Source organism: Schistocerca cancellata, chromosome 5 (assembly GCF_023864275.1).
Source record: "Schistocerca cancellata isolate TAMUIC-IGC-003103 chromosome 5, iqSchCanc2.1, whole genome shotgun sequence".
Lineage (NCBI taxonomy): Eukaryota > Metazoa > Arthropoda > Insecta > Orthoptera > Acrididae > Schistocerca > Schistocerca cancellata.
In genome coordinates this window covers 331,343,803-331,370,943 of record NC_064630.1, presented here as the reverse complement: position 1 = coordinate 331,370,943, position 27,141 = coordinate 331,343,803, and the positions used below count along the sequence as shown (strand labels likewise).

Below are 27,141 nucleotides of genomic sequence, written 5' to 3'. Positions count from 1 at the left end.
TCAACACTCTGGTAATCACTAAGATTTCAGAAGCTAGCGGTCTAAATGATGAGCAAAAACAGGAACTAGAGTCTTTGTTATGGGAATACAGTGATGTCTTTAGCAACATTCCAGGGAAAGTTAGGGGTTACGAATGTACTTTGCTAGTAAGCACATGACCCCCATTTTTCATAAAACCATATGGTGTGCCCATAGCAAAATGTACAGCAGTTGAGAAAGAATTACATAAGATGGAAGTGTGTGGCATTATTGAAAGGAGTATCAGTGCTTATAATAACCCACTGGTAGTTGTGTCAAAGAGGGATGGGGGAGTGAGAATAGTTCTTGACTCCAGGCCTTTAAACAAGATCTTATACAGGGAAACAGACCACCCTGAAAACATTGACGAGCTGTTGCACAAGTTCAAGGACATAAAATTAATGTCAAGTCTAGACTTAACCTCAGGCTTTCACCAAGTACCCCTGGCACCCAAATCTAGGAAATACACTGCTTTTCTTTACAATGGCCGTTGCTATCAGAATTGTGTAGTCCCGTTTGGCTTGAACTCATCAGTAGCAGAATTCATTAGCGCTTTAGACCATTTGCTTGGGCAGGAACTTGTATCCAAATTAGTGATTTATGTAGATGACATTTTAGTAACTGGACAAGATTGGAATGAGCATGTTGGGCTTTTAAGACAGGCATGTGAGAAACTTAGAAGAGGGGGAATGACACTAAAACTAGAAAAGTGCAAATTTGCAGTACCTGAGTTAAAATTTTTGGGACATGTCATAACAGAAAAAGGAATTTTGGCTGATCCAGACAAAATTAAAGCTATTGCAGAGTTTCCTATACCCCGTAACAGAAAACAACTGAAATCATTTTATGGGCTCTGTGGCTTCTACAGAAAATTTGTAAGTAAACAAAGCTTAAACACACCCTGTCTAAGTAACTTGTTAAAGAAGGACACTGTTTGGATATGGAGTAAAGATTGTCAAGAGGCTTTCGACATAATAAAAAAGGAACTGAATAACCAGAACCTGTTACACAGACCAGATTTCAATTTACCTTTCTGTTTACATACTGACAGCAGTGATTATGGGCTAGGTGCTGAATTATTTCAAGTAAAAGAAGTCAATGGGGAGACAGTTCATGCTACAATTGCATTTGCAAGCAGAATGTTACTGAAGCATGAAAAGAACTATACAGTAACAGAAAAAGAGCTATTAGCCATACAGTGGTCATTTTCAAAATTCAGGACCTATTTACTTGGACATAAGGTAATAGTGTACTCTGATCATAAAGCCTTAAGCTATATACAGGAATGCAAGCTCTATCATGATAGGCTTACAAGATGGGCATTGTATTTACAGCAATTCAACTTTGAAATTAAGTATATTAAAGGCACTGACAACATAGTTGCGGATGCTCTATCAAGACTACCAGTAGGAGGGGAAACAGAAATTTTTGATCAGAAAGAAGAAAAACAGTTTAAAATGAGGTATATTAAAAGGGTCACAGATGAAAAAGTTGCTAGATCATTGTGTGATAAAATCAGGATGAACCAGAACCGTGATGCAAATTGGAAATTAGTAAAGCGCTGTTTAGGGAAAAAGAACTATGAAAAATTAGATAAGTACTATAAGGTGTTTAAAGGTACTCTGTTTAGGAGAACTGACGAAGACTCGGACAATTGGAAACTATGCTGGCCTGAGGAGGAAGCTGAGAGGTTAATTAGATATACTCATGAGAGCTATGGTCATTGTGGCATACAGAAGTGTATGCAGAAATTACAAGAAAACATATACAATATGGCCAAGAAAGTTAGAAAAGCATTGTCAACTTGTGATAAGTGCCAACGAGTCAAAGTAAGTAACAGAAAATTTCAAGATGAAATGCAAAACATTATTCCTGCACAACCTCTAGACTTAGTCGGTGTTGATTTCTATGGGCCACTTCCAAGGAGTAGGAGTGGCCACTGCTACATTTTTGTCATGGTGGATGTATTTTCTAAACTAATCAAGTTGTATCCTGTCAGAAAAGCCACAGGTAAAGAGATAGTTACAAAAGTTGAAAAAGACTATTTCTTAAATGTTGGGAAACCAAAAGCAATCTTGTCAGATAAAGGTTCTCAGTTTTTGTCAAAAGTTTGGAAAGCCTTTGTTGATAAATCGGGAATCAAACATGTTCAAATATCTGTATATAATCTATCGTCGACCCCAGCTGAGAGGTATATGCGCAAGATTGGTCATTTATGTCGTACATATTGCAGTCATGGTACGACCATGTACAAGACTTTGAAGATGTTATGAACAGCTTGCACCACACTTCCACAGGATTTTCACCTTATGAAATTATGTTTCATCTAAAACCAGACAACATTATCACTGAACTCGTAGAATTTCCACCATGCACAATGATGACTATGCATGATCGTGAAGCCATAGTCAAAGAAACAATGATAAAACAGGGGGAAATTAGAAAAAGACGACATGATGGCAAGATCAAAGCAACCAAGTTTAAAGTAGAAGATTATGTTTTAGTAAAATCACATGAGAAATCAAAAATTCTAACTTCTGAAATAAAGAAATTCTTTGATATACACTCCTGGAAATTGAAATAAGAACACCGTGAATTCATTGTCCCAGGAAGGGGAAACTTTATTGACACATTCCTGGGGTCAGATACATCACATGATCACACTGACAGAACCACAGGCACATAGACACAGGCAACAGAGCATGCACAATGTCGGCACTAGTACAGTGTATATCCACCTTTCACAGCAATGCAGGCTGCTGTTCTCCCATGGAGACGATCGTAGAGATGCTGGATGTAGTCCTGTGGAACGGCTTGCCATGCCACTTCCACCTGGCGCCTCAGTTGGACCAGCGTTCGTGCTGGACGTGCAGACCGCGTGAGACGACGCTTCATCCAGTCCCAAACATGCTCAATGGGGGACAGATCCGGAGATCTTGCTGGCCAGGGTAGTTGACTTACACCTTCTAGAGCACGTTGGGTGGCACGGGATACATGCGGACGTGCATTGTCCTGTTGGAACAGCAAGTTCCCTTGCCGGTCTAGGAATGGTAGAACGATGGGTTCGATGACGGTTTGGATGTACCGTGCACTATTCAGTGTCCCCTCGACGATCACCAGTGGTGTACGGCCAGTGTAGGAGATCGCTCCCCACACCATGATGCCGGGTGTTGGCCCTGTGTGCCTCGGTCGTATGCAGTCCTGATTGTGGCACTCACCTGCACGACGCCAAACATGCATACGACCATCATTGGCACCAAGGCAGAAGCGACTCTCATCGCTGAAGATGACACGTCTCCATTCGTCCCTCCATTCACGCCTGTCGCGACACCACTGGAGGCGGGCTGCACGATGTTGGGGCGTGAGCGGAAGACGGCCTAACGGTGTGCGTGACCGTAGCCCAGCTTCATGGAGACGGTTGCGAATGGTCCTCGCCGATACCCCAGGAGCAACAGTGTCCCTAATTTGCTGGGAAGTGGCGGTGCGGTCCCCTACGGCACTGCGTAGGATCCTACGGTCTTGGCGTGCATCCGTGTGCCGCTGCGGTCCGGTCCCAGGTTGACGGGCACGTGCACCTTCCGCCGACCACTGGCGACAACATCGATGTACTGTGGAGACCTCACGCCCCACGTGTTGAGCAATTCGGCGGTACGTCCACCCGGCCTCCCGCATGCCCACTATACGCCCTCGCTCAAAGTCCGTTAACTGCACATACGGTTCACGTCCACGCTGTCGCGGCATGCTACCAGTGTTAAAGACTGCAATGGAGCTCCGTATGCCACGGCAAACTGGCTGACACTGACGGCGGCGGTGCACAAATGCTGCGCAGCTAGCGCCATTCGACGGCCAACACCGCGGTTCCTGGTGTGTCCGCTGTGCTGTGCATGTGATCATTGCTTGTACAGCCCTCTCGCAGTGTCCGGAGCAAGTATGGTGGGTCTGACACACCGGTGTCAATGTGTTCTTTTTTCCATTTCCAGGAGTGTATACATGGGTCCATTCGAGATTGTAGAGCATCCACAACCAAATGCATACCGGTTGGTGTATCCTAAATCCAGGAAAGTTCTCGGACTAAGGAATATTGTTTCATTGAAATTGTATAAACAAAAGGGGTAAGACTATTCTGAGAAAGTTAAAAGGTGACTCAACAAAAGTTTTTAACTGGAAATTATGAAATTTTATCTATAAAAATTGTCTGATTTTGATACAGTTTTGTGCCCTTGAAAATGTTTATTATTTGTTTAATATGTATTCACTGTATGAAGTGTTTGCAATGAATTTTCTGTGTAATATGCTAGCCATGTTAGTTTTTGATATTTCTGTATGTTTATGCAACTTGATTGATGTCTCATAATTTGTGTAATTTTAGTTTAACTCACACCCCACACTTGGTGAGACATCATTTAAAATGCAAGCCACTAATCAGCACTAAATCTGTCTTGCAACAATTAAGTTTTTTTAAATTTTTTACTCTTAAAGGCAGAGTCCTAATTACTACACACTTAAGTGCTTGATATGTCCAACTCTACAAGGAGACAATCATTTTCAGTAAACCACATGAATTACTGTATATTTCTCTCTCAACCACTGCAAATGCATAATATTTTTTTTAATTTTGATAGATACATACCATTCCAATACTTTCATCCATGATTCTATCTTTGCACTTTTACTGTGAATATGAACCCTTGTAACAAGCTGCCTGTAACTTTACTTTTGAAAACAATTTAATTTTTTTATCATTGGTGTAATGTCTGTACGATAAGATATTTTACACCCAATATGTTAATGCATTTGTATTACATGTTTATTGAATTTATTAGTATTTAAAGAATCTTTTTTTGGACCAGTTCATATCTGTGTAGTATCACTCAGACAGATACTGTAAACTTCTCCCACTAGATAAACATTACCAGAAGGTTAACTATGTATCCTAACCATGTACTTAGATATAAACGTTATGTAACCAAAAGGTGATCTCTGTATGTGATTTTTAGATAACATGGCATTATAGTCAATGAAGCGATACAAACAGCTAAGCTTTGGAAACAGACGCACTGCAGGACAAGCAGAAATCAGACCTTTTAATGGAAGTCACCTATGTGCAGATGGACAATGTGGGACAGACTGTGAGTAGTGTGAAAAGTGGGCAACAAAAGAAATTAAAACAAGCCTGTAGTTAAAAGTTACAGTCTTTCAATGGTTTCATGTGAAGTGCTACAACATTATGGACTCTTCTAAGTGAAATTTGTGAATCTTCTTTCGTATTTCATTTACTGTAAGGTTAAAAATTGTGTTTTTTCCTTTACTGAGTATAACAATTTCAGTGTTAGCATAATTCAAAGGAAACAGTCCTATTAAAAATTTTAATTTATTTAAAATCATATTCTTGGCAGTTCCATTATTCTGGTGTCAGAATTTTGTTCGCATTTTCATACTTACAAAATTCTTGGGGGGCTATTGTAGTGGAACTGATGAATAGATGTCATTTTATTTTACTATACATTAAAGTCATGTTAAAAAAAGCTTTTGCTTAAGATAATACTAAGTTAGGTGTTGCGATCAATAATCGATATTGGAATTGTATGTTCTTTGTAGCTTATGACTGTGATCTTTGGTCTACAACGGTTTTTCGGCACTTGAGTGTTGGCCGTGGTTGAGTGTAGTTGTGTATCTAGTTGTGACAACAAAAGTGTGTTTTTTTTGACACAAAGAAACCGTGGAATACTGCGTCATGATTTCAATAGTCCAGTGATAATTAAAAAAAACACACCTTTTTTTTCTTGGAGCCAGAGCAGCAAAGGAATCATCGCCTAGACAACGAGAAGCCATATGGACAATGCAGACTCAGCAAGATCAACAAAGGAGACATCATGGCCAACTCTACTAAAGTACTATACAGCTATTAGCCACACCGTAACGGTGTCCTTATGGAGATAACTTTTCCTGCACAGTAGAGCGGGTTCGTGACACTAGGAATGCAGAAGGAAAGGGTGGCAGGTATATGAGCTGGCACAACTGTAGCAGCGCTGGGAAGCGGCACACACTGCAGGCCATGTGGGCACATGACTCGAGAAGGGGTGACAGGATGAAGGAAGTGGAAACTGTTGGGTGGTGGGTGTAAGGACAGTAGGTTACCTGAGATTGAGGCCAGAATGATTATAGGAATGAAGGACGTGTTTAAGGGTAGCTCCCACATGCGTGATTCAGAGGAACTGGCATGGAGGGAAGGATACAGATAGTTGGGTTGTGAAGCAGCTTTTGAAATTGAGCATGTTGCATTCAGATGCATGTTGTGCCACTTTGTTCTCAATGAAAATTTTCCAGTGGCCATTCATCTTGGTGAACAGCTAGTTTAGTGCAGACTTCCAACTACAGGAACACTGTCATTAGAGAAACCATCAAAATTCACACCAGGGATAATATTATCAATTGGGACAGCAGCTACAACCTCAGGAAGGCATGGAAATAAGCACTGGGACTAATTAAAAAACACTCACCAAACACAACAATCTGGCGACCAGGGCAGACAGACCAAATACTGCAAAGCTACCACAAACGCCGATGCAAGCATCCCTGCCACTGCTGACATGTACCCTCAGGCGTAGACCACGGAGGGAACAGCTTGTGGTGGGATGGGGTATTAGTTGGCCATTTGCCCTGAGGAGCTCAGTTTATCAATGTACCTGATTATGACAACATGACTGATTGCCAAAATATTGTGCCCAATGGACACTTCAGACTGGCAGCATACCAGTGGACTGTTTGATCAAAGCCAACCTCATCCCAAAATTCAACTCTGCTCTCCCCATTCATACCACCATCCAACCATGACCCTGACCCCCTCCCACCTTAACAATTCACTGGTCACCTTCCAGGAATTCCTAACTCAAAGTTGGCCTCACCGTCCTATGCCAGGTCCCTTCCTAAGATACCAACCTTTCAGCAGGAGAAAGGACAGCTACACGCAGCCTCAAAACAGATCCTGACATAGTCATCATATCTGTAGACAAAAGTTCCACCACTACCCATTGTGAGTAGTAGTGATTATCTGGCAGAAGGCCTCTGTCAATTGCCCAACTCCTCCACCTACAAACTTTACCAGAGTCATCCCATCCCCGAAGTGCAGCATAACTTCCAATGCTCACTTAAAGCCACACGCCCTTTCCAGAACCTCTCCCCTCAATCCATTTCTTTCCTCACCCCTATGACATCCTGCACACCCACCTTCTACATTCTCCCCAAAATACACAAACTCAGCAATCCTGGATGCCCAATTGTAGTTGGTTATTGTGTGTCACTGACAAACACCTCCAACGAATTGCCCAAAATCTAGCCTCCCACATCAAAGCTACCAACCACTACCTTCACTGACTCTACACCATTAGCCTCCCTTTACCTTCTGGGGCCCTACTTGTCACTGTTGATGCCACTTCTCTACACACCAACATCCTTCATGCCCATGGTCTTGCTGCTATTGAACACTATCTCTACCACTGCCCTTCAGACTCCAAACCCACTTCATTCCTCATACACTTACTAACTTTATCATAACACACAACTATTTTTCTTTCAAAGGGAATGTATACAAACAAATCTGTGGCACAGCTACAGACACCTGTATGACACACTCCTATGCCACCCTGTTTATGGGTCATCTAGCAGAAACTGTCCTAGCTTCCTAAAACCCAAAACCCCTGGTCTGGTTCAGGTTCATTGACAATATCTTCATGATCTGGGCTCAGGACCAAGACACCCTATCCTCGTTCCTCGTCAACCTCAACACCTTCTCTCTGTCTTGCTACACCTAGTCCTCCTCAATACTGCATGTCACTTTCCTGGATGTTGACCTCTTCCCCTTCATGGCTCCATCCACACCTCTGTCCACACCTCTGTCCCTCCAACAACCACCAACAGTACCTGCATTTTGACAGCTGTGATCCCTTCCACACCAAAATACCCCCCCCCCCCCCCTCTATATAGCCTGGCCACCCAGGGAAGGTATATCTGCAATGACAAGAACTCCCTTGTGCAGTATACTGAAGATCTAGAAAAGGCCTTCACGGACAATCTCTATCCCCCAGACCTCAACGACCACCCTCAAGAACCAGCTATTAGGGAACATCCATCCCCTTCATTGCCCAGTTCCACCCCAGAATGGAACAAATAAACTATATCATCCATCAGGGTTTTGATTATCTGTCATCATACCCTAAGATGAGGGACATCCAAGATCCTTCCCACCACACCTAAAAGGGTTTTCAATCATCCACCCAAATCTCTAAAATATACTTATGCCACTATGCTGCTTCATATTTGATGTTCTTATCTTGTCTTACAAGGAGAGGTCAGCAGGGGGTACAACGTACTTCATCACATACACTGAGGAATGTCAGAGATGAAAGGCTTAGGGCAAGCTTGAACAGGTACATGGAAGCCATAGTGCAGAGCTGCTCAGCTTACACAGAGCATCATGCTGCACTAGCCAATCTTCTGTCCCTGGTCCATCCCTTGCCATCACTGATACTGCATCCATGAGGACTATGCAGGCCTGTTTCTAAGCTCTATGTGGCTATTGATGGTGGATGACTACTCCAAATGCCAATATGTGGTAAGCATGGCAACCATCACTACAGAAATCCCAATAAATAAACTAGTCCACATTGTAGCTATTAAAAGGCTTTCCTGAACTAGATTGCCTATCAGTGAGCCCCATTCAAAGTTACAACATTCAAAGAATTCTGCACACCCTCCATAGCACCAACGCACCAACGCTGCAACAGAAAATCACAGAGCAGGGTGCTGAGATTTAAATGCTTGTACATGGTAAGCACAGCAACCACCACAATAGAAAACCACAATAAGCATACTAATCCAGATTCTAGCTATTGAAGGGCTTTCCCAAACTATACTGTCTGGCAATGGGCCCCATTCACAGCAAGTACTTTCAAAGAGTCCTGCACATGCACCTTTCTACCCATCCTCCAACAGCAAATTGCTGTGAATGCTGCAGATATTTAAGCAGCAATGTTGAAAGCAGCAGGAGCCACCCCACAATAGCAGAAATCACACTTCTCCTGAAATTGTAAAGTATCACATCCATTCCGGACAACAGTCTTGCTGAACTCTGTGTGAGGCAACTGTGAACACTGGACTCGCATTCCAGAGAGTGATGGTTCAAATCCACATCTGACCATCCTGATTTACATTCTCCATGATCTTGCTAAATCACTACAGGCAAATACTAGGATGGTTTCTTTGAAAGGAAATGGCTGATTTTCTTCCCCATCCTTTAATCATTTAGAGAGTGTGCTCCATCTATAATACGAGAGTACGCTCCATCTATAACAGTTTCAATATCAGCCCTTCTTCCTTGTGTGAACACTCCTCCATATCCTGGTCCGACATCTCCAGGTATACTGGAACCAGCAGTCAGGGTGCTAGCCACAAGAAACAGCAGTGTGCGCACATTCCTACAGAAGAAAAGAAAAGTGGACACTAGTGAGTTGTCGACACTAACAACAGTGGTGGACACCTACAGATGGTGCATCACCTCTGTCAGCAAACTGAAGAGTTTGGAACAGTGTCATACAAACCAACCCTATCCACATCTACCAAGTGCACCATCACCACCAGCAGTACACCCAGAACGAGAACATTCATACCACCCCCCACTGTCCATCTCACAGTCACAGAGATACAATGTGAATCCAAGATAACTGTTGAAATACCACCAGACACAGATATGGAGATGGAGATGTCCACACAGCCTCCACATTCAAGACCAACAATGCTCACTACACTGTGACCCTGCAAGTTTCACATGCCTGTCAGCAGGCTTGGCTTCAGTGCCAGAACACCAAATGCACCAGCAGTCCACCTCTTGAACACCGCCAGATGCACTTCCAGCCAAATGCACCAATTTAAGAGGGGTGGGATTTAATATCTCTGCCTGACGACACTGAAAGCTTGCCAGAAAGTGTGGAGGTAGATTTCATATGTTAGATACAGCCAAATACTAGTGTCACTTGTTGCAGTGCCACTGGTTAGCACAACAGCTGACCAGCACTCCCAGTGGTTGTATAAGTATGCCTGCTATGTAACACAAGAGACAACTGTTGGCAATGTTACTGTCTGAGTACACATCCAGTAAGAGATTAACAAGGCTGCCAGTGTTCCGAAAGATTGGTGTCTCACAACAACCAACAAACACAAATGGATCTCTGCCTGTATCATGGCATCATTTTGCATGTAATCTGGTATTGTCGACCATCATCTAGATGTAGATGCTTGATGCAGTTGCCTCTGGATTGGGTCTTGTTACTGGACCACAGCACAATGCATGATGCACTCCCAGCCTGTGCTGCAGCTGACTAAAAGTACATGGACACTAATTAGAAATAATATTTTTCTTCATTGGAATTGGTAACTTCCTTTTCCATAGCACTTAACGCACTGAGGGCGCCTTCAGGATTGTCCTTTCCATTATCAGACTTGATGATCAGCTGCGTGAGCCAAGAGATGGCAGACAGTACCTCAGGGGCTACATTGGCTGCACTAGCATTGGAGCCATGGCTATTTGCAGTGATCAGCATGGATATAAACACTGTAATCTTCCTAGCAGCCTTGAGCCCAACTTGCTTCTTTCCCCTGCATGACTGGATAAGGCTTAGTTGCCTGTATTGCTGAACAAGAAGTTCATTTTACAGAGCATCATCCAAACACTGAATTTTTCAGACATATGTTCCTCAAACCACCCAAATTCTGGATCCTCAGTCCAGCATGTGTTGAACAGACATTTTCAGTTCATCGAGAAGACGCTGAGTTAATATATGAATCAGACAGGATCACAGCTGAACAATACAGTGAGACATGACCAGGAGTTCACAAAGACAAAAAGTCACTAAAAAAATCTTGAGACCTGCAAATCTTCTTTCTTATGAGCCACTTCCACCCAACCCCCTCAGCTACATTTCTCCTTGGCTGGGTCCAAAGAAAGGCACTAAAATCTTCCTTACATGTCAGTAATTGAAAGTAATTTATGTTAACTAAGATCCCATCACAGCCTTTAGCTCAATGTTAACTACATAAACAACCACATACAAAAGTCGGGACTCGCATTTGGGAGGACAACGGTTCAATCCCACGCCCGGCCATCGTGATTTTGGTTTTCCATGGTTTCCCTAAATCGTTCCAGGCAACTGCCGGGATGATTCCTTTGAAAGGGCACGGCCGACTTCCTTCCCCATCCTTCCCTAATCTGATGAGACCGATGACCTCGCAGTTTGGTCTCTTCCTCCAAAACAACCCAACCCAACCAAAAGTTGAATCTCTGCTTGTTAGTGCTCCAATTACACTATTTTATGCCTACCACTAAAGATCTATAATCAATCTTATTCATAGACAACACAATCAGATGGATAGCTGTTGGCATGTACAACAATAGTTTTTCAGTGAATATTTGCCAAACAATTTACTGTATGCAAACCTGTTTCACTAGCATTCGAGGTTCAAAATAAATGTATTCAAATAGGCCACATATTCCCATAAAAGCAGACATCTTTGTGACTACATCATCTTGCAAACAAGACAGTACTTATATTTGAAAAGATGTAGGTACAGGACACACCAAGTAATCTTCATAGATCCTTGCTGGTCATATCATATCACAAAAAGCACAGAACCAAGGCACAACAGACGTTGGTAGCAAGGCTAGGCTGCAGTGATAGGCATGCAAGCCATTCACGTTAACTACAACAAACCTCCATGCAGCCCATCTGGACTCGGCCAGGCTTGGCTGGCTGACTGGCCGCTGCACTGGACTGAGTGAGGGGAGGAGTTGAGGTATAGTGAAACACCAACGGAGGCTGGTCATACAGCACAGCACTGTATTGAGCCAAGCACAATGCAAGTAAATGCCTCTGCGCAAAATCAAGTTAGGTACCATAGTTTTTTCAAAATTTTTAGGCAAAATACAAAAATTCTCTGTCTCTCCTGAGTTTTCTATAACAAAAACGTTCCCTGAGATTTTCCTCATTTTCCAGGATTTTGGACACCCTGTTCTTCTAAAACACAGTTTCAGCATTATTTGCCTGCCACATTCTTGTTTTTGGGTCTTAGTCCAACATTCAGTGTGTTGCCTCCAGTCGTGATGGCGACTGTCCGTGTCCCGCTGAGTTAATTTGTCCTTTTAGGACAATTATCTGGGCAAGCACCCACGCCAGCAAAAGGTTGGCGCGTGTAAAGTTGTCTTTTTGGAGTGACAGCCCGACACGTGCTGTTCAATAACGTAATGTATATAAAAGGTGGCAATGATTTATTTATTTTAGTCAGCAAAATGTCGTGGGTAAATCAGTACAGATTTTATCGTCTCAGTGATGGATAAGATGGGTTCAGGTCCAACGAATGGAGTTGTCACTCCTGTCCTGGCTGGCCTCTCAGCTTTTCATTACTATTAACTCCTGAGTCACCAGAGACTAACAGTAGGTTTCCCCTCTTGCTTTCCCCTACCCTCACAAGGGATTCACAGCATCCTGAAATCATCTCTGATTTTAATGCAAGAGCTGATAAGATGTGTGTGAATTAATTTAGAACCCATGATCCTTGTAGCACCTGAGTAGATTCTCCTCTACACACACTCTGATAGCAAATGTCTCCACCTAGAATACATGGCCAGCTTCCCTAGAGAGATTGTGCTCTCTATTATAGGCTGTGTCCTGTATGTACTAGCGCAGTTTCCTCAGTGTACTGCTTTGCCTATTCACTTTCAGCAATCCATTTCAATTTATTCTCATTGGGTTCTCGTGTCACATCCAACATTTTGTCATACCTTGGTCACAAAACCTCTCATGTTTTCTGTAATTCGGCCTTCACTGGGTTCCCTAATGTTTTGTGTACCTTAATAAACTGACCGTGAACAGCTAAAGTCATCAACAAAAACAGTTGTAGGCTGCCGAAACTTTTAAACAGTACACGTTCTGTTGCAGAGTGAAAGATTCATTCTGGAACAATCCACTATGTTGTGACACTATTCTTTCCTCCTGAAGTGCCAACCAAGTGAGGCATGGAAAGTTGGAGGAGGAACTGATAGAAGTGAAGCTGTGAGGGAAGGTCAGGTGTCATGCATGGATAGCTCAGTGAGAAGGCGATTTGAGACACAGTCCAGCAAACAGTTTTAATATGTCACAAAGTTTTTAGTTTTTTTCAGATAATGAAGTTCCTCATGCATGTTACTTCATAAATTCTGTTACATCATTTATGGTCAACAAAACAAAGCTGTCAATGAGATATGTATATTATCACATTACTCCTTTACGACACATGGAACATAAACTATAGTCACAACGCATGTAATCAGCATGCTTTACACAGTCACACACACATGTACATCCACATTCATAATTAGTGAATTTATTGTGAAGTGAGGGATTCAGAGGATCACCTAATCATCGCTCTGGCTTGCCTAAGAAATTAGATGATAGGGGCCACCAAACTCTAAAGCACAGTCTATGAGCTATTCATCAGTCATTCTTTCAATTTCTGCAGAGGACTTCTGTTGCAGCTGTAGCATAAAAGCCAGTTACAGAATGATCTGTTGAGAGGTAATACCACTAAGTTTTCATGATTACACTACCACACAAAAAACTCACTGGTGATGATAAAGAATATGTAACATGGCTTATGATTCTGCAATACACTGTCACTGATTAGTGGAGAAGAAGAATTAAATTTTTGTAGAACAAGAATCACATTGCCTTGGTGTGGACTTGGTACATGCCTGGAAAAGAGTATTCTGGGAGTGTTGAGGCAAAAGAGAAATTTGATATACAAGTGGTATGATGCCTGGTGCTTATTTTCCTGGTTTGGGATCAGAGCATTAGAGGTCATTGATAGAAAAATAAACACACCTGCCAGTATTTCAAAAACATTTTAGACAGTAGCACAGTTCCCACATAGGAGCAGTATGAGCTTTCTCCATATTACCATAATAATAATAGTGCCCACAAATCTGAAATCATTGCATTGTGTGTCTGAAGAAAATTGAATGCATTTACTGAATTGGCTTTCTCAAAGTTCCCAGTTGATAGCTATGAAACATCTTTGTGGTTAACTAGAGCATCAGTCAGGCATAAGATTAATTTTGCAAAATTCTGCCATCAATCTACCTTCAGTGAGTCATGTCTTACACGAATTCTTTCCCAATAAATAAACATTATACAAATTATTAGTTAAATGCACAGTGACTTTGGAATGAAAAGCAAATGGTGACAGATGGCATTTGGCCATACAGCATATACTGAAACTGTGTATTGAAGAGATATGTTTGGCAAGTGTGACTTTAAATTTTCCTTTCTGAGTGTGTATGTGTGAAATTAGCAAAGCTAAATGGACAGAGCACTTCAATGGAAAGCCGATACCTTGGATGACACAGTGATTAGGATATCAGCAGGTACTGTAATGTTACATTTTAAAAAGTTTTCCTGGTGCTTTGATATAATTTAAAAACCTTGGATATTATACTGACAATCTTTACCACGAGTATGCATTAGCATCATATAAAGAATGAACAATCAAAATATTATTTAACATAATTTTAGGTTTTAACAACTTTGCTATTCTCCTCATCAGCTGATTTTTACATTACTAGTTTCTTGACAAATTATGTGCCAGACTTGTTCTATAAAAGATGAAAAATAAGGTTAGCTTATAGTTACCCTGATCTGGATGAACAATATTTCCACCAGCAAAGTGCAATAATGTATTGAGGACACTGGGATGCACATTCCTGCCTTGCTGACAAATTACCTGGAAAGGAAAATATGTGAAAAAGTACTGATAAACTTTTGTTTGTTATGCTTAAGTATTATACCGAGATAGGGTGAAAATGTATGGCTTAGTAGCTAAGTGAATGTCAGTTTAAAAATTAAAAAGGTCCATCGATTCAACCCACAGTCAGATCCAGGAGTTTTCCTGTCACTTATTGGTACTTTCACCTCTGTCAAAGAGTTGTGTATATGAAAAATAAAGTTGCTATTTGGCTAGGAAGGTATGTTAAGCTGTAGGTCTGCTAGTAATTAGTTCAAAGGGTGGGAGGAAGGAACTGGTGTCATGACAACTTGTAAAATCTGGGAATTGTCTTTTTATTTAAAATAGTGCATTAAAGCACAAGGTTTCAAGAAAGACCAACTTCATTTATTTTTTAAATAGCAACCAGCTCATATTACCAATGTATACAGAAACAACACATACTGCACCAGCTGTGGCCTTACATTAACAGGTACATATCGCTTTTGTTTACCAAGATCATTTTCTTTACATCTCAACACACTCTCTTAAACAAAACAATATGTTACTGCCTCAAAAAATTTGTAACCATGTCTTGGAAAATATATCAATTACACAAAAACAAGATTTTAAATAGAATGAAATATCAACTTCTTTTTGAGTCTTTTAAAAGCAGTACACTGAAGAGGTTTAGCTGGAATATCAGCAAGTTGTCTTCAGTTTCACAGTATAGTATGCTGAACCAGCCATTATTCAATTCATCATTCATGAAATGATATTTTACTTTGCCTGAAGATGATAGGTACTAAACTCACTAAACATTGCAACTAGATGATACCACCATTTAACTTATCACCTCAGATTTTACCATTCATATTTCACATCAGTGTGCTTGCTTTTTCTTGACACTTGGACTGATTTTATCACTGGTATAGCATTTTCATTATTCACACAAAGCATCATTTTCACGCTTTTATTCAGCATTTCTTCTATGAAAGTCTTCACAACTTTATTGTAAGATGGCGGCCACTGAGTGACGCGCGTTTCTTTGGCTCGCGAGTTTTTCCGCTCATTGAAGGTGTTACAGAGAAGTGCGGCAGTCCACAACGTGTGCATACGACTAAACAAGTGTTACTTGCCGTGGTGTGTTGTTCTCCGTTGATTACCACAAGTGATAAGTGATAAGTGAGTCAAAAATGGGAAGAGCACGAGTAAGCAGCAGGCGAGGCTACAGGGGCGCAGGCAGCGCGGGCGCCCGGTCTCCGGCGGCAGGTGAGGCCTCGCTTCCCGACATCGGGGAGCTCGTCCGGTCCCAGGTGAGTGCGACGCTGCACAGTAAAGACACTCTAGACGTAATCGTGCAGTCCATCACGGACTCTGTGACGGCCGCGGTCATGGAAAAACTGCAAGAGTCTGTCGGGCGCAACAGCACCGAAATCCAGTCTCTTAAAAAGTCCCTGGCCACACAAGAGAAAAAAGCCGCCGACCTAGAAGCTAAACTGTCTGCGGCCACCGATGAAATTGAGCAGTATCAGCGAAGGAACAGCTTGCGCTTGTTCGGGGTAGCTGAGAACGATCGTGAAAACACCGACAACCTGGCCATTAGCCTCGTGCGTGAGAAACTTGGCGTGCAGATCGACGTGACCGACATTGACAGAAGCCACCATGTTGGGCGCAGGATACCAGGTGCCATGAAACCCAGGCCCATAATAATTAAATTTGTGTCGTACCGAAAAAGAGCTGAAGTGTTTGCCCAGAAAAGAAAACTCGCCAAGAGTGGGGTTACCCTGAGGGAAGATCTGACGCGCGAAAGACTAAAAGTTTTGAACACTGCGATCACACAGTTCGGCCTTCAAAATGTATGGACCCAGGATGGCAGGATCGTAGTCAAGACGGAAGGAGGGAGGAAAACGGTGACGAACATGTCCGAACTGAAAGTCTGAGCGAAATATCGCGAGACACAAAGTCTCATATTGTACTCTGTCTAATATAAGTTAATTTTTATTCTTTTTTTCATTTTTTTTACGTAAATATTGCTTTGTTATTTCTATAAGCACCATAAGTACTCTCTTTAAAATCAGTCAATTGTTTCACATAAATATTGCTTCTTTATTTGTCTATCATAAGTGCTCATGCATATTCATATTATCAGTCAAACGGGAATTAACATTGTCCATTAACAGGAATCTCCTTAAAACCGCCTTTCTATATCTGTCATTTTCATTCTCGTCACTACCACTACTACTACTATTATCTTTTTCGTAACCACTACTGCCACTTTCCATCTTTCTTTTTGCTCCTTTCTCCGATACCTCCAGCTTGTCTTTCACCTTTAGCTCACAGACGCTTGAGTCAGTCACGACCTTGGACACGCCTGTAAATATGTCTTCCCCCGCGAAATCCAGCTTTTGTCCCTCTTCCGGCCAGCAGGTAGACGGAGCGCGCTCGGTCCTACAGGCGGCCACAATGGGACGGACCGGTTCCGGCGACGGGCTCTTTGTGGCCCATGCGAACGCGCAGTCGCTAACGGCTCACTTCGACGAGTTCTGTGACCTGTTCTGCCAATCGCTGTTCCATGTTATCCTCGTCTCTGAAACTTGGTTGAAACCAAACATTTCTTCCGACGCTATCCGAATCAATGGTTACTCTCTCCTAAGAGCAGATCGTGAAACACAACGCGGAGGTGGTGTGGGTGCCTATGTTCGCTCTGATCTCAGACCTACTGTACTATGCACATCGGATGCAAAGGGCGAAGGAGAAGCAGAGTTCTTGTTTTTCGAAATAAACACATCAAATCAGAAACTGCTAATTGGAGTAATCTATAAACCTCCAAACGTCGGTGCTATGTCCTCCTTTCAGTCTGCCCTGTCCTCGCTTGTGACACTGTATGAACACATAATCATTATGGGCGACACAAACATCGACTTACAGTTAAAATCTCCCTCTGCAGAAAAACTAAGGAGACTGTTCCACTCCAATGATATGAGTTTAACACCGCTGGACCCAACTCATCACACGCCACACAGCCATACACTCATAGATATAATAGCAACAAAGCGACCAGATAAAATAATTCGCGCCAATCAGACATCCGCTCCAGGACTCTCTGCTCACGACGTGATATTCTTAAATTACTCAGTGCATACTACCAAAGAAAAATCTCACCTGGTAACCTACAGAAACCTAAAAAATGTTAACCATGACGCTCTTCAAAAGGATTGCTCAGACATCCCTTGGCATGATATAAGCAATGAACCGACTTTAGACGGAAAAATTCGGGAATTATGTCGCAAAATTATTACACTGTATGATAAACATGCTCCTCAACGCACTGTCAAGGTAAAGAGAGCTCCCGCTCCGTGGCTCACCACTGCATTACGCCAGTTAATGAATAAACGTGATGCTGCACATAGGGCCTTCAAGCGTAACCCAACTCCCGAGGCGTACGAAGCTTATAGGAAACTCCGAAATAGAACCAAGCAAAGCGTGAGGAATGCCAAAATCAGACATGCCCGCTCTGTCGTATGCGGTATAACAAAACCTGCTGCACTGTGGAAAAAGCTGCGCAGTTTCGGTATAGGGAAGCGAAGATCTGTCGCTGTTTATCAAGCGTCTGCAGAAGAATTCAATGATTTCTTCTCAACAGCTATAAACTGCCACGCAGCGACAAATTACCAGCCCCAAGATATCAATCTCTCGAGAGACAAGTTTTACCTAAAACATGTAACTACTGGCACAGTACACAAGGCAATTATGAGAATCTCTTCCGAGGCAGTAGGAAATGATGGAGTGAGCATTGGCATGATTAAGAACGTCGTAGACACTATTACTCCAGTTATCACAGACATCTTCAACCTGTCTCTTGTCAGTAGTACATATCCTACTGAGTGGAAGCAAAGTTTAATTCAACCTACACCCAAGACTGACAACCCTAAGTCGCCAGGTGATTACAGGCCGATTAGCATACTACCTGCAATATCTAAAGCCCTAGAATACATCGTCCATGAACAGCTGACGGATTACCTCAAAACTCATAACATCCACAACAAATATCAGTCAGGCTTTCGAAAGCACCATAGTACAGCAACTGCATTAATCAAAGTAACTGATGACATTAAACATGCTATGGACAGACGTGAAGCTACCATCCTAACACTGCTTGACTTTAGCAAGGCTTTTGATACAGTTGACTTTGATATATTACTAATTAAAATGAAACAGCTGAATTTCTCAAACAGCGCTATACACTGGTTCGACAGCTACCTCAAAAACAGAAGTCAACAAGTCATTTGTGGGTCGGAAAAGTCATCATGGAAAAACGTGCGCTCTGGAGTTCCCCAAGGCTCCGTCCTTGGTCCATTACTCTTCTCACTGTACATTAATGATATTTCTTCAGTGATTCACTCCTGCAACTACCATCTATATGCCGACGACATCCAACTGTACATAAGTGCAAGCCCCAAGAACATTGCTGACGCAGTAGCGAGTATGAACGCAGATCTTTGCTCTGTTTCTCGATGGGCACAGAACCTAGGTCTGAAACTAAACCCCAAGAAATCCCAGGTCATACTTATATCTCATCCAAAGTTAATCAGTCGGTACTTTCGCGAAACAGTCCCTCAAATACTCCTCAATGGTACCCAACTACCATACCAAAAAACAGTAAAAGACCTTGGAATAATCTTGGATGAACACCTAAACTGGGAAGAACAAACAGTCACAGCTTGCCGGAAATCGCTCTCCTCCCTACATGCAATTCAAAAATTTAGAAAAATATTTCCAACCCATGTTAAACAAAAATTAGTCCAAACACTAGTCTTGCCTAATCTTTACTACTGTGATGTAGTTCAACACGGCACAAATAGTGAAAATTCGAGATGCCTCGAGCTAGTGATGAATGCTTGCGTTAGATACGTATGCAATATACGGTTGTATGATCATATCAGTTCTTCATACTCCCAGCTAGGTTGGATACGCTCACATAAGGCACGCGATCTCCACACGATGTGCTTACTTCAACGATTTCTTAGCCACTGGTGCCCCCAATACTTATCTTCTCACATTAAACACCTATCATCATTCCACAACCGCAATACTAGATCGGATACATCTAGCATCTTGGCTGTACCTTTACATAACACAAAATCTTTCTCTGTGTCATTCTCCATCTCAGCCATACGACTATGGAACACGCTCCCCTGTGATCTGCGTCTTATCCAGAACCACTTAACATTCAAGAGGGAACTCAAGACTTACATATTAGGGACGGTATAGCCACCATTGTCGTGCCCCTCTCATCTTTTTCTTTCTCCTCTCCATCATAGCTTCGAATTTTACCATTCTATTTCTCCTCCTCTAACTTATCTACCTTTTCTATATCTCTTTCACCCCATTCTATCGTCTTATGTCTCTGCTTGATGCGAATAACTCACAAGCTGCAAGAATATAACGAGAAAATTCCCAACTAGCAATAGGACTGACATTCATAAAAGAAAAAAATATGTTCACTTTCCTATACATAGTCATTACTATTATTATTATTCTTGATTATTATAATTACTTTTTGATTGTTATAATTATCATTGTAGTACTTTTATAATCTCTAATTTTTTCTGTAACATTAATACTGTATAACATGTTATATGTCTTTAATGTTCTGTAGAAACTGAAATTTGTTGAATCTGAGTATGCCTGGTTAGGTGTAAGAGAGGGCCTGAAGGCCCTAATCTTGCCAGGTAAAATAAATGCATAAATAAATAAAATAAAAATAAATAAATAAAACTTTCACCTCTTGATAACACTACACAACAGACATATATTCCTCTTCTGATATGGCTATTGTGATCACACACTATCTCTTGCAGTACCAAGTGATTGGAGCATTATTGTTCAGAAATATACATGGTGAACATTATTAAAACTGACAAACTGCTGGGATGGATTTCTGACTGTAAGTGGATGAAAAAAGGTCCTATGAACGTGTGTCTGGAAATGCATCAGTGCCATGGTAGATGGCTCTGAGGAATGGAACTTCCTCTGACTATGTGCCATGTGTTCCTTGTGTGTTGCACGTTGTGTGATTGACTCAGCATACCGTTAGCAGCAAAATGGTCGGTATTCATGTATTCATGTCTGGTATTTATGAATTCATATCGGGAACAAGCTGAGATGGTGTTTGTGTACAGCCAAGTAGTTGGAAACAATTGAGAGACAGCATGCTTATGCCACAACAAGTACCCTCACAGACACCAACCACATCATACAACATTTCAAGCCCTTTTTGAGTGTTTGTATGATCATGGGTCATATCATGTTACCAGGCCACTTGCCTGGAGCTGTACTAGGTTTCCTCTCCATATCCTGTAGAGCAGAACTTGGATCTCCAAATCTGGTGTACGCACAGTCAGCCACCTCCCTGCACATTCATTGGTCTGAAAGGACCCATAATCACACAAATGTCCAAAAAGGGTTTGAGATGTTGTTTGATGTGGTTGGTGCCTGTGAGGGAACTTGTTTTGGTATAGCCATGCTGCCCCTCCACCACTTCCATCTGGTTGGCCATACACAAATAATCATCCCGGCTTGTTCCCGACATGAATATCAGACCATTCCGCTGCCTACAGTACACTGTACCAATGGCACAGCCTGCAACACACAAGGAACATGCAGCATGTGATCAGAGTAACTTTTACTCATCAGTGCTATCCACTGTGGCAATGATACATTTCTGGACACATCTTCATAGGACATTTTTTCGTCCATTTCCAATCAGGAATCCATCCCTGCAGTTTGTCTGTTTTACTAATGTTTACCCCGTATATCATGTGGTACTTTTTCTGTCTTTCTTATCACCTGTGAAATCTGCATTGCAGTAAGCTACTCTTTCTTGTTTTTATGATGAGTAGAATATTCCACTCCCTGCTGTTGAATTCAGGTACCTTAAACTTCTCTACAGATTTTGTGTGTCTGTAATTTGGACCATTCATTGATCTGCTTTCATAGTTCACTGCATATGCCAGCCGGCCGCAGTGGTCTAGCGGTTCTAGGCGCTCAGTCCGGAACCGCGGGACTGCTACGGTCGCAGGTTCGAATCCTGCTTCGGGCATGGATGTGTGTGATGTCCTTAGGTTAGTTAGGTTTAAATAGTTCTAAGTTCTAGGGGACTGATGACCACAGATGTTAAGTCCCATAGTGCTCAGAGCCATTTGAACCATTTGCATATGCCATGACCAATCTTGTTTTACATGTTACATACAATAAAGTGCCTATACTTTCACAAAATGGGTAGTCTGACTTTGCTGCAATAATTTCTTCAATTTCTCCTTGTGGTGAAATTGGAGTTGTTATAGTTTTTTTTATTTTCCATTCTGAAGCTATCCATGACATTTTTAGCATATTTTTCTTTATCAATATAGATACCTTCTTTTGTTCTTTTGATTTCAAGTTCAATATACACTGATGGTTCTTCATCAATTGCAATGTAAACGTCTTTCTTCAGTTTTTGCAGATTTTTCATTTTACGGAAATCTTTCTAAACAGTATTCCATCATCAACATGTGCAGTAAGGTACATTTTCTTCTCAGCATTTGATTTCAGTTGAATGAGTTCTTAATTCTTAAGAAATTTGTTCAATTTCTTATCCTATTGCAAAGGAGTTCTTTTTTCTATTCATACAGTGAGCAGACAAATTTCCCCAATGCTTTGTATCCTTCTGGAACTTCCATGAAAGCTTGTCCCTTTAGATAAGTATTACAAAAGGTTATGACATCAAATGTCATAATTATCGCATCTTCTTGTGCTGCAATTGCAAATAGGAGTCTCAGGAAATTGGTTTGCACACCAGAACTAAAAACATATTTAAAATCTAGTTTTGTTTGATCCTGTAGGCATCCTCTTGCAACTGCCTTAGCTTTGTTCTTTGCATTATCCTTTTTCTTGACAATCCATTTTCCTTTAATTATTTATTTCCCAAGAGAAATTTTTTTTTATCCACCAGAGTCCATGTTTCATTTGTCTTCAATGATACTTTAACTAATTTTCCTTGCCTTCGCTTTCTTCACATTCAATGATGCATTCCTTGTATGATAACATGATATAATCATCATATCTCTTTGGCAATTTTTTTATATCTTGGTTTCTGATATATCAATGAAAGTAATCAATTTTTGAAAATATAAGTAATTGGAGAGAGAAAAAATCTACTTACCAACTGATGGCAGGAGAACACAACATATAAAAAGCTTTCAGAGCCAGTGACTACTTCCTCAGGCAGAAAGGTTGAAAAGAAAGGAAGACATGTGAACATAAAGGGCCAGCAAGCTTTAGGAAAAGGGGTAGAGTTTGGAAAATTTGCCCAGAACAACGGGTCAGTGAAATTTGCCAGACGGGATGAGAAGGAAAGACTGATTATTGAGGACTGTCAAGATAGGCTAATAACCAAGACAGAGATTATTGCTAAAATGTCATTCATGAGTTAATAACAGTGGAAAGCTATGTGCATTGTATGTGATAGAGGTGGGAGGGGGGCAGAAAAACAGACAGTTCAGAAAATGAAAGATGTAGAAAACTAAAAGGGAGTGACGAAAGGAATAGTTATAGTGAAGACATGCTGAGACCAAAGAAACTAATGTAAATTAAGGCAGGGTGGGTAGTGAGAATCAAGAACATGTCATAGTGCCAGTTCCCACCCGTGGAGTTCTGAGAACCTGGTGCCTGGAAGAAGATGGCACATGTGGTAAAACAGGCACTGAGGTCATCACTGTTAAGTTGTAGAGCATGCTCTGCAACAAATCGTGTGTTTCCAGTATGTGCCCGCTGCCTATTCCCATTCATCCTAACTGATAACTTGATGGTAACCATGCCATTGGAAAAGGCCGAACAGTGTTTATATAACATTTGGTATATATGAAATGTGTCATTTCACAGGTGGCTCTCCGTTTGATAGTATATGTTTTGCCAATTACAGGGCTGGTATAGGTGGTGGTAGGAGGGTGCACAGGGTAAGACCTGCAGTGCGGACGGCCACAGGGGTAGTCCAGAACAATCATTCTTTCTTTCTCAGCCCATCTGGCAAGTCTCCCCTGACCCAGGGTTCTCGGTGACTTTTCCAAGCTCTACTCCTTTTCCTAAACCTCACCAGCCCTTTTCCTTCATCCCTGTTCTTCCTCTCCAACCCTTCTGCTAGAAGAAGGAGCCAGTGGCTCTGAAAGCCTGCAAACTGTAATACCTTTTTATATATGTGTTCTCCTGCTGCCAATTTTTTATCTGTCCAGTTGGTTTCTGATACATTTTTTGATCTTCTTCTGGTGTTTCTCTTCTTTCTTCTTCTGGTTCATCTTTTCTTTCTTCTTCTTCACAATCTGCCCTTCTTTTTCTTCTCCTTCTTCTTCAGTCTTTTCAGTGTCTGTTGGCCAAGGAGTGGAAGAAAACTTTGATGTTAAGTGCACCTTTGGCCTTTACCTGTGTAACAGGTTGGTGTATAGGTTTGGGAGTTCATCTGCTTCTTTTGAAAGATCTTTAAAACAGTTGATAGTAGATATTCCCCAATGTGCCAGCTAGCATGATGACACCCTAGTTACAGATGGTTGACCAAATTGCTGGCCACAGCACTGTTGGGCCTGTTTCCCCATACAATGCCACCTGCACAAGATTTGCCCAGGCTTCCTAAAACTGTTGTAGAAGAATGACAATTGTCAGATGGTTGTGTCTGCGACTCTGAAGTACTGAGTGTTACAGCACCTCAATCTGTCTCACTGGAAGACCTCCCATATTAAACACATTGCCCATCATTACACACACTGGCTGCAAAAAAAAAAAAAAAAAAATGGCTCTGAGCACTATGCGACTTAACTGCTGAGGTCATCAGTCCCCTAGAACTTAGAACTACTTAAACATAACTAACCTAAGGACATCACACACATCCATGCCCGAGACAGGATTCGAACCTGCAACCGTAGCGGTCGCGCGGTTCCAGACTGTAGCGCCTAGAACTGCTCGGCCACCCCAACCAGCCACTGGCTGAAAATGGATGACAACATCACATGGGAGGTGCATGATTGATTGGCCTCTCGAACACAAAAGCCAGCACCTGTGCAGTCATATTACCTTTGGCCAGAATCCATCCAGCTGTGGGACCTCCTGTATGTAGATTTTGCTGGACTTTTCTTGGGCATCACAAGGCTTATCAATGTTTTCCCTATGCCACTAGGTTGCAGCTCAAATTGTTACTCTAATGATATGCCTCATTACATCTAATACCAGGGCACTCAGTAAAATTTTATGGATAATGGGATACAATTTACAGTGGTTGCCTTCTGGTGATTCTGCGCTTATAATAGCATCAAACACATTGTAACCCCTATTTCATCCATCCCACCTCAACAGTCTGGAAGCAAATTTGGTCCAAACCTCTAAGACCCAAATGTCATAGGTTATGAAATCACTCATGGCCATATCTCTCAATGCTTTCCTAGCTTCTAACAGAATGGTGCTCTCCACAGATGCAATCTGGTGGAGTTGATGCATGGGTGTCATAGAACGATGCTCAGCCTTTCACTACTGCCACATGTTTGAGTCGAAAAAGAATGTGTTGGCATTACCATCTGAGTGTGTACACTTGGGTGGACCTTGGGGTGGATCTAGATGTCAATTTGAGCACAACAAAGCTATCAACTGGTTCTCATGGCGACTGTGTGGAGGTTACTCAGTAGACATCAGAATTAGTTTCAGTGCTGCATTCTGGCCTAATTTTTCTGCCATCTGACGACTACGGGAGTAGTGGCCACCTCCACGATAGAATTGTGATGTCCAGCATCTAACCAGGGAATACACTACCATCCCCTTCATGCCTGTCACTGGAGGTGTCTATGGACTTCAACTCCATTCCTTACCAGTGGAGTCACCAGTGCCTCCAGCAACTGAGACTAAGCAGCCAACTCTTACTACTTCACCTTCAGAGCATCAAAACCCCAGAGGTGTCAGCGGTAGCCCAATGCTGTCATGCCATCCTCTGCTTTGGCCAACTAGTTTTCAGCATTACACAATGATTCAATCAGAGAGGAATCTCTTAAACCTGCTGGATATATCAGTGGATGATGGCACACTATTGATATGGCTCATTAAACCTACATCTAGCGTGGTTGCTGCAAGCAAGGAGCAAACAGCATATCTGCTGTCAGGTCATGTGGGCTCATCATTAACCCAATTTAAAGCCAAACGGTGACAGACTCACTCATTTCTGTTCGCTAGCTACTGTTTTTCTCTCTAAAGCCAACTGAAATACTGACAATGACCATGACTCCTCTTTATGATCTTTGTTTCCCTTTTATCCACTATTATGCTGGTTTGGGAAATTTATAGCTATTTTTCCTTTCCCCCACCTTCCCATCATTCTTCTCCCAAAACGTTTTTTTCCCCAGTCCAGAGTCCTTCTTCTTAAATCAGTCTTGATCAAATAAATCCATTTTACTCTGGGTCTCCCCCTTTCCCTAAAATTTGGCCTCGTTTAGGTATTCTTCCATCTTCCATTCTCTTTACATGTCCAAACCATTTTAACCTACTGTTTTGAATTCTGTCATTCAACTTTTCTACTCCAGTTTTCTTCCTAACATCTTCATTTCTCACTCTGTCTCCCCTCATTCTCCTAATATGTTCTTAGGAATTACATTTCACTGGCTTGGATCCCACTCCCCTCTCCTCTGGTAATTGTCCAGGTTACCAACGCATCTACACCTACATCTATATGATTACTCTGCAGCTTACAATTAAGTGTCTGAAAAAGGATATATTCAACCATCTTTAAGCTACTTCTCTGCCATTCCACTATAAAATGGCTGCATGGAAAAAACAAACACTTAAATCTTTCTGTGAGAGTTCCAAATTCTCTTATTTCATAATGATGATCAGTTTTCTCTATGTAGATGAGCACAAACAAAATATTTTCACACTCTGGGGAGAATGTTGATGATTGAAACTCATGCGAAGGTCCTGCAGCAGTAAAAACCGCCTTTGACTGCCACCCCAATTTGTGTACCATTCCTCTCTCCCTTATTTCCCAATAATACAAAATGAGCTGCCCTTCTTTGAACTTTTTTAATGTCTTCTGTCAATCCTACCTGTTTGGATCCCACACCACACAGTAATACTCAGAAGAGGTCTACGGTTTGCTTTCCCCTCAACATTATTTATGTGATCATTCCAATTTAAGTTATTCATAATTGTATTGCCTGAATATTTAGTTACGTTTACAGTCTTCAGATTTTTGTGAGTCATTATGTAGCTGAAATTTAGTGATTATTTTTAGTGCCCATGTGGCTGCCTTCACACTTTTCATGAGTCAAT

At 41.7% G+C, this 27,141-nt stretch overlaps 1 protein-coding gene across 1 annotated transcript in view; it reads right to left on the bottom strand.

Moving 5' to 3' along the window:
* LOC126188522 (uncharacterized) overlaps positions 1 to 27,141 on the bottom strand; it is a 145,233-nt gene that overhangs the window by 56,989 nt on the left and 61,103 nt on the right. Inside the window, exon 5 of the mRNA XM_049930124.1 lies at positions 14,733 to 14,823. Coding sequence (XP_049786081.1) covers positions 14,733 to 14,823 — 91 coding nt within the window. The remainder of the gene's footprint in view (positions 1 to 14,732; positions 14,824 to 27,141) is intronic.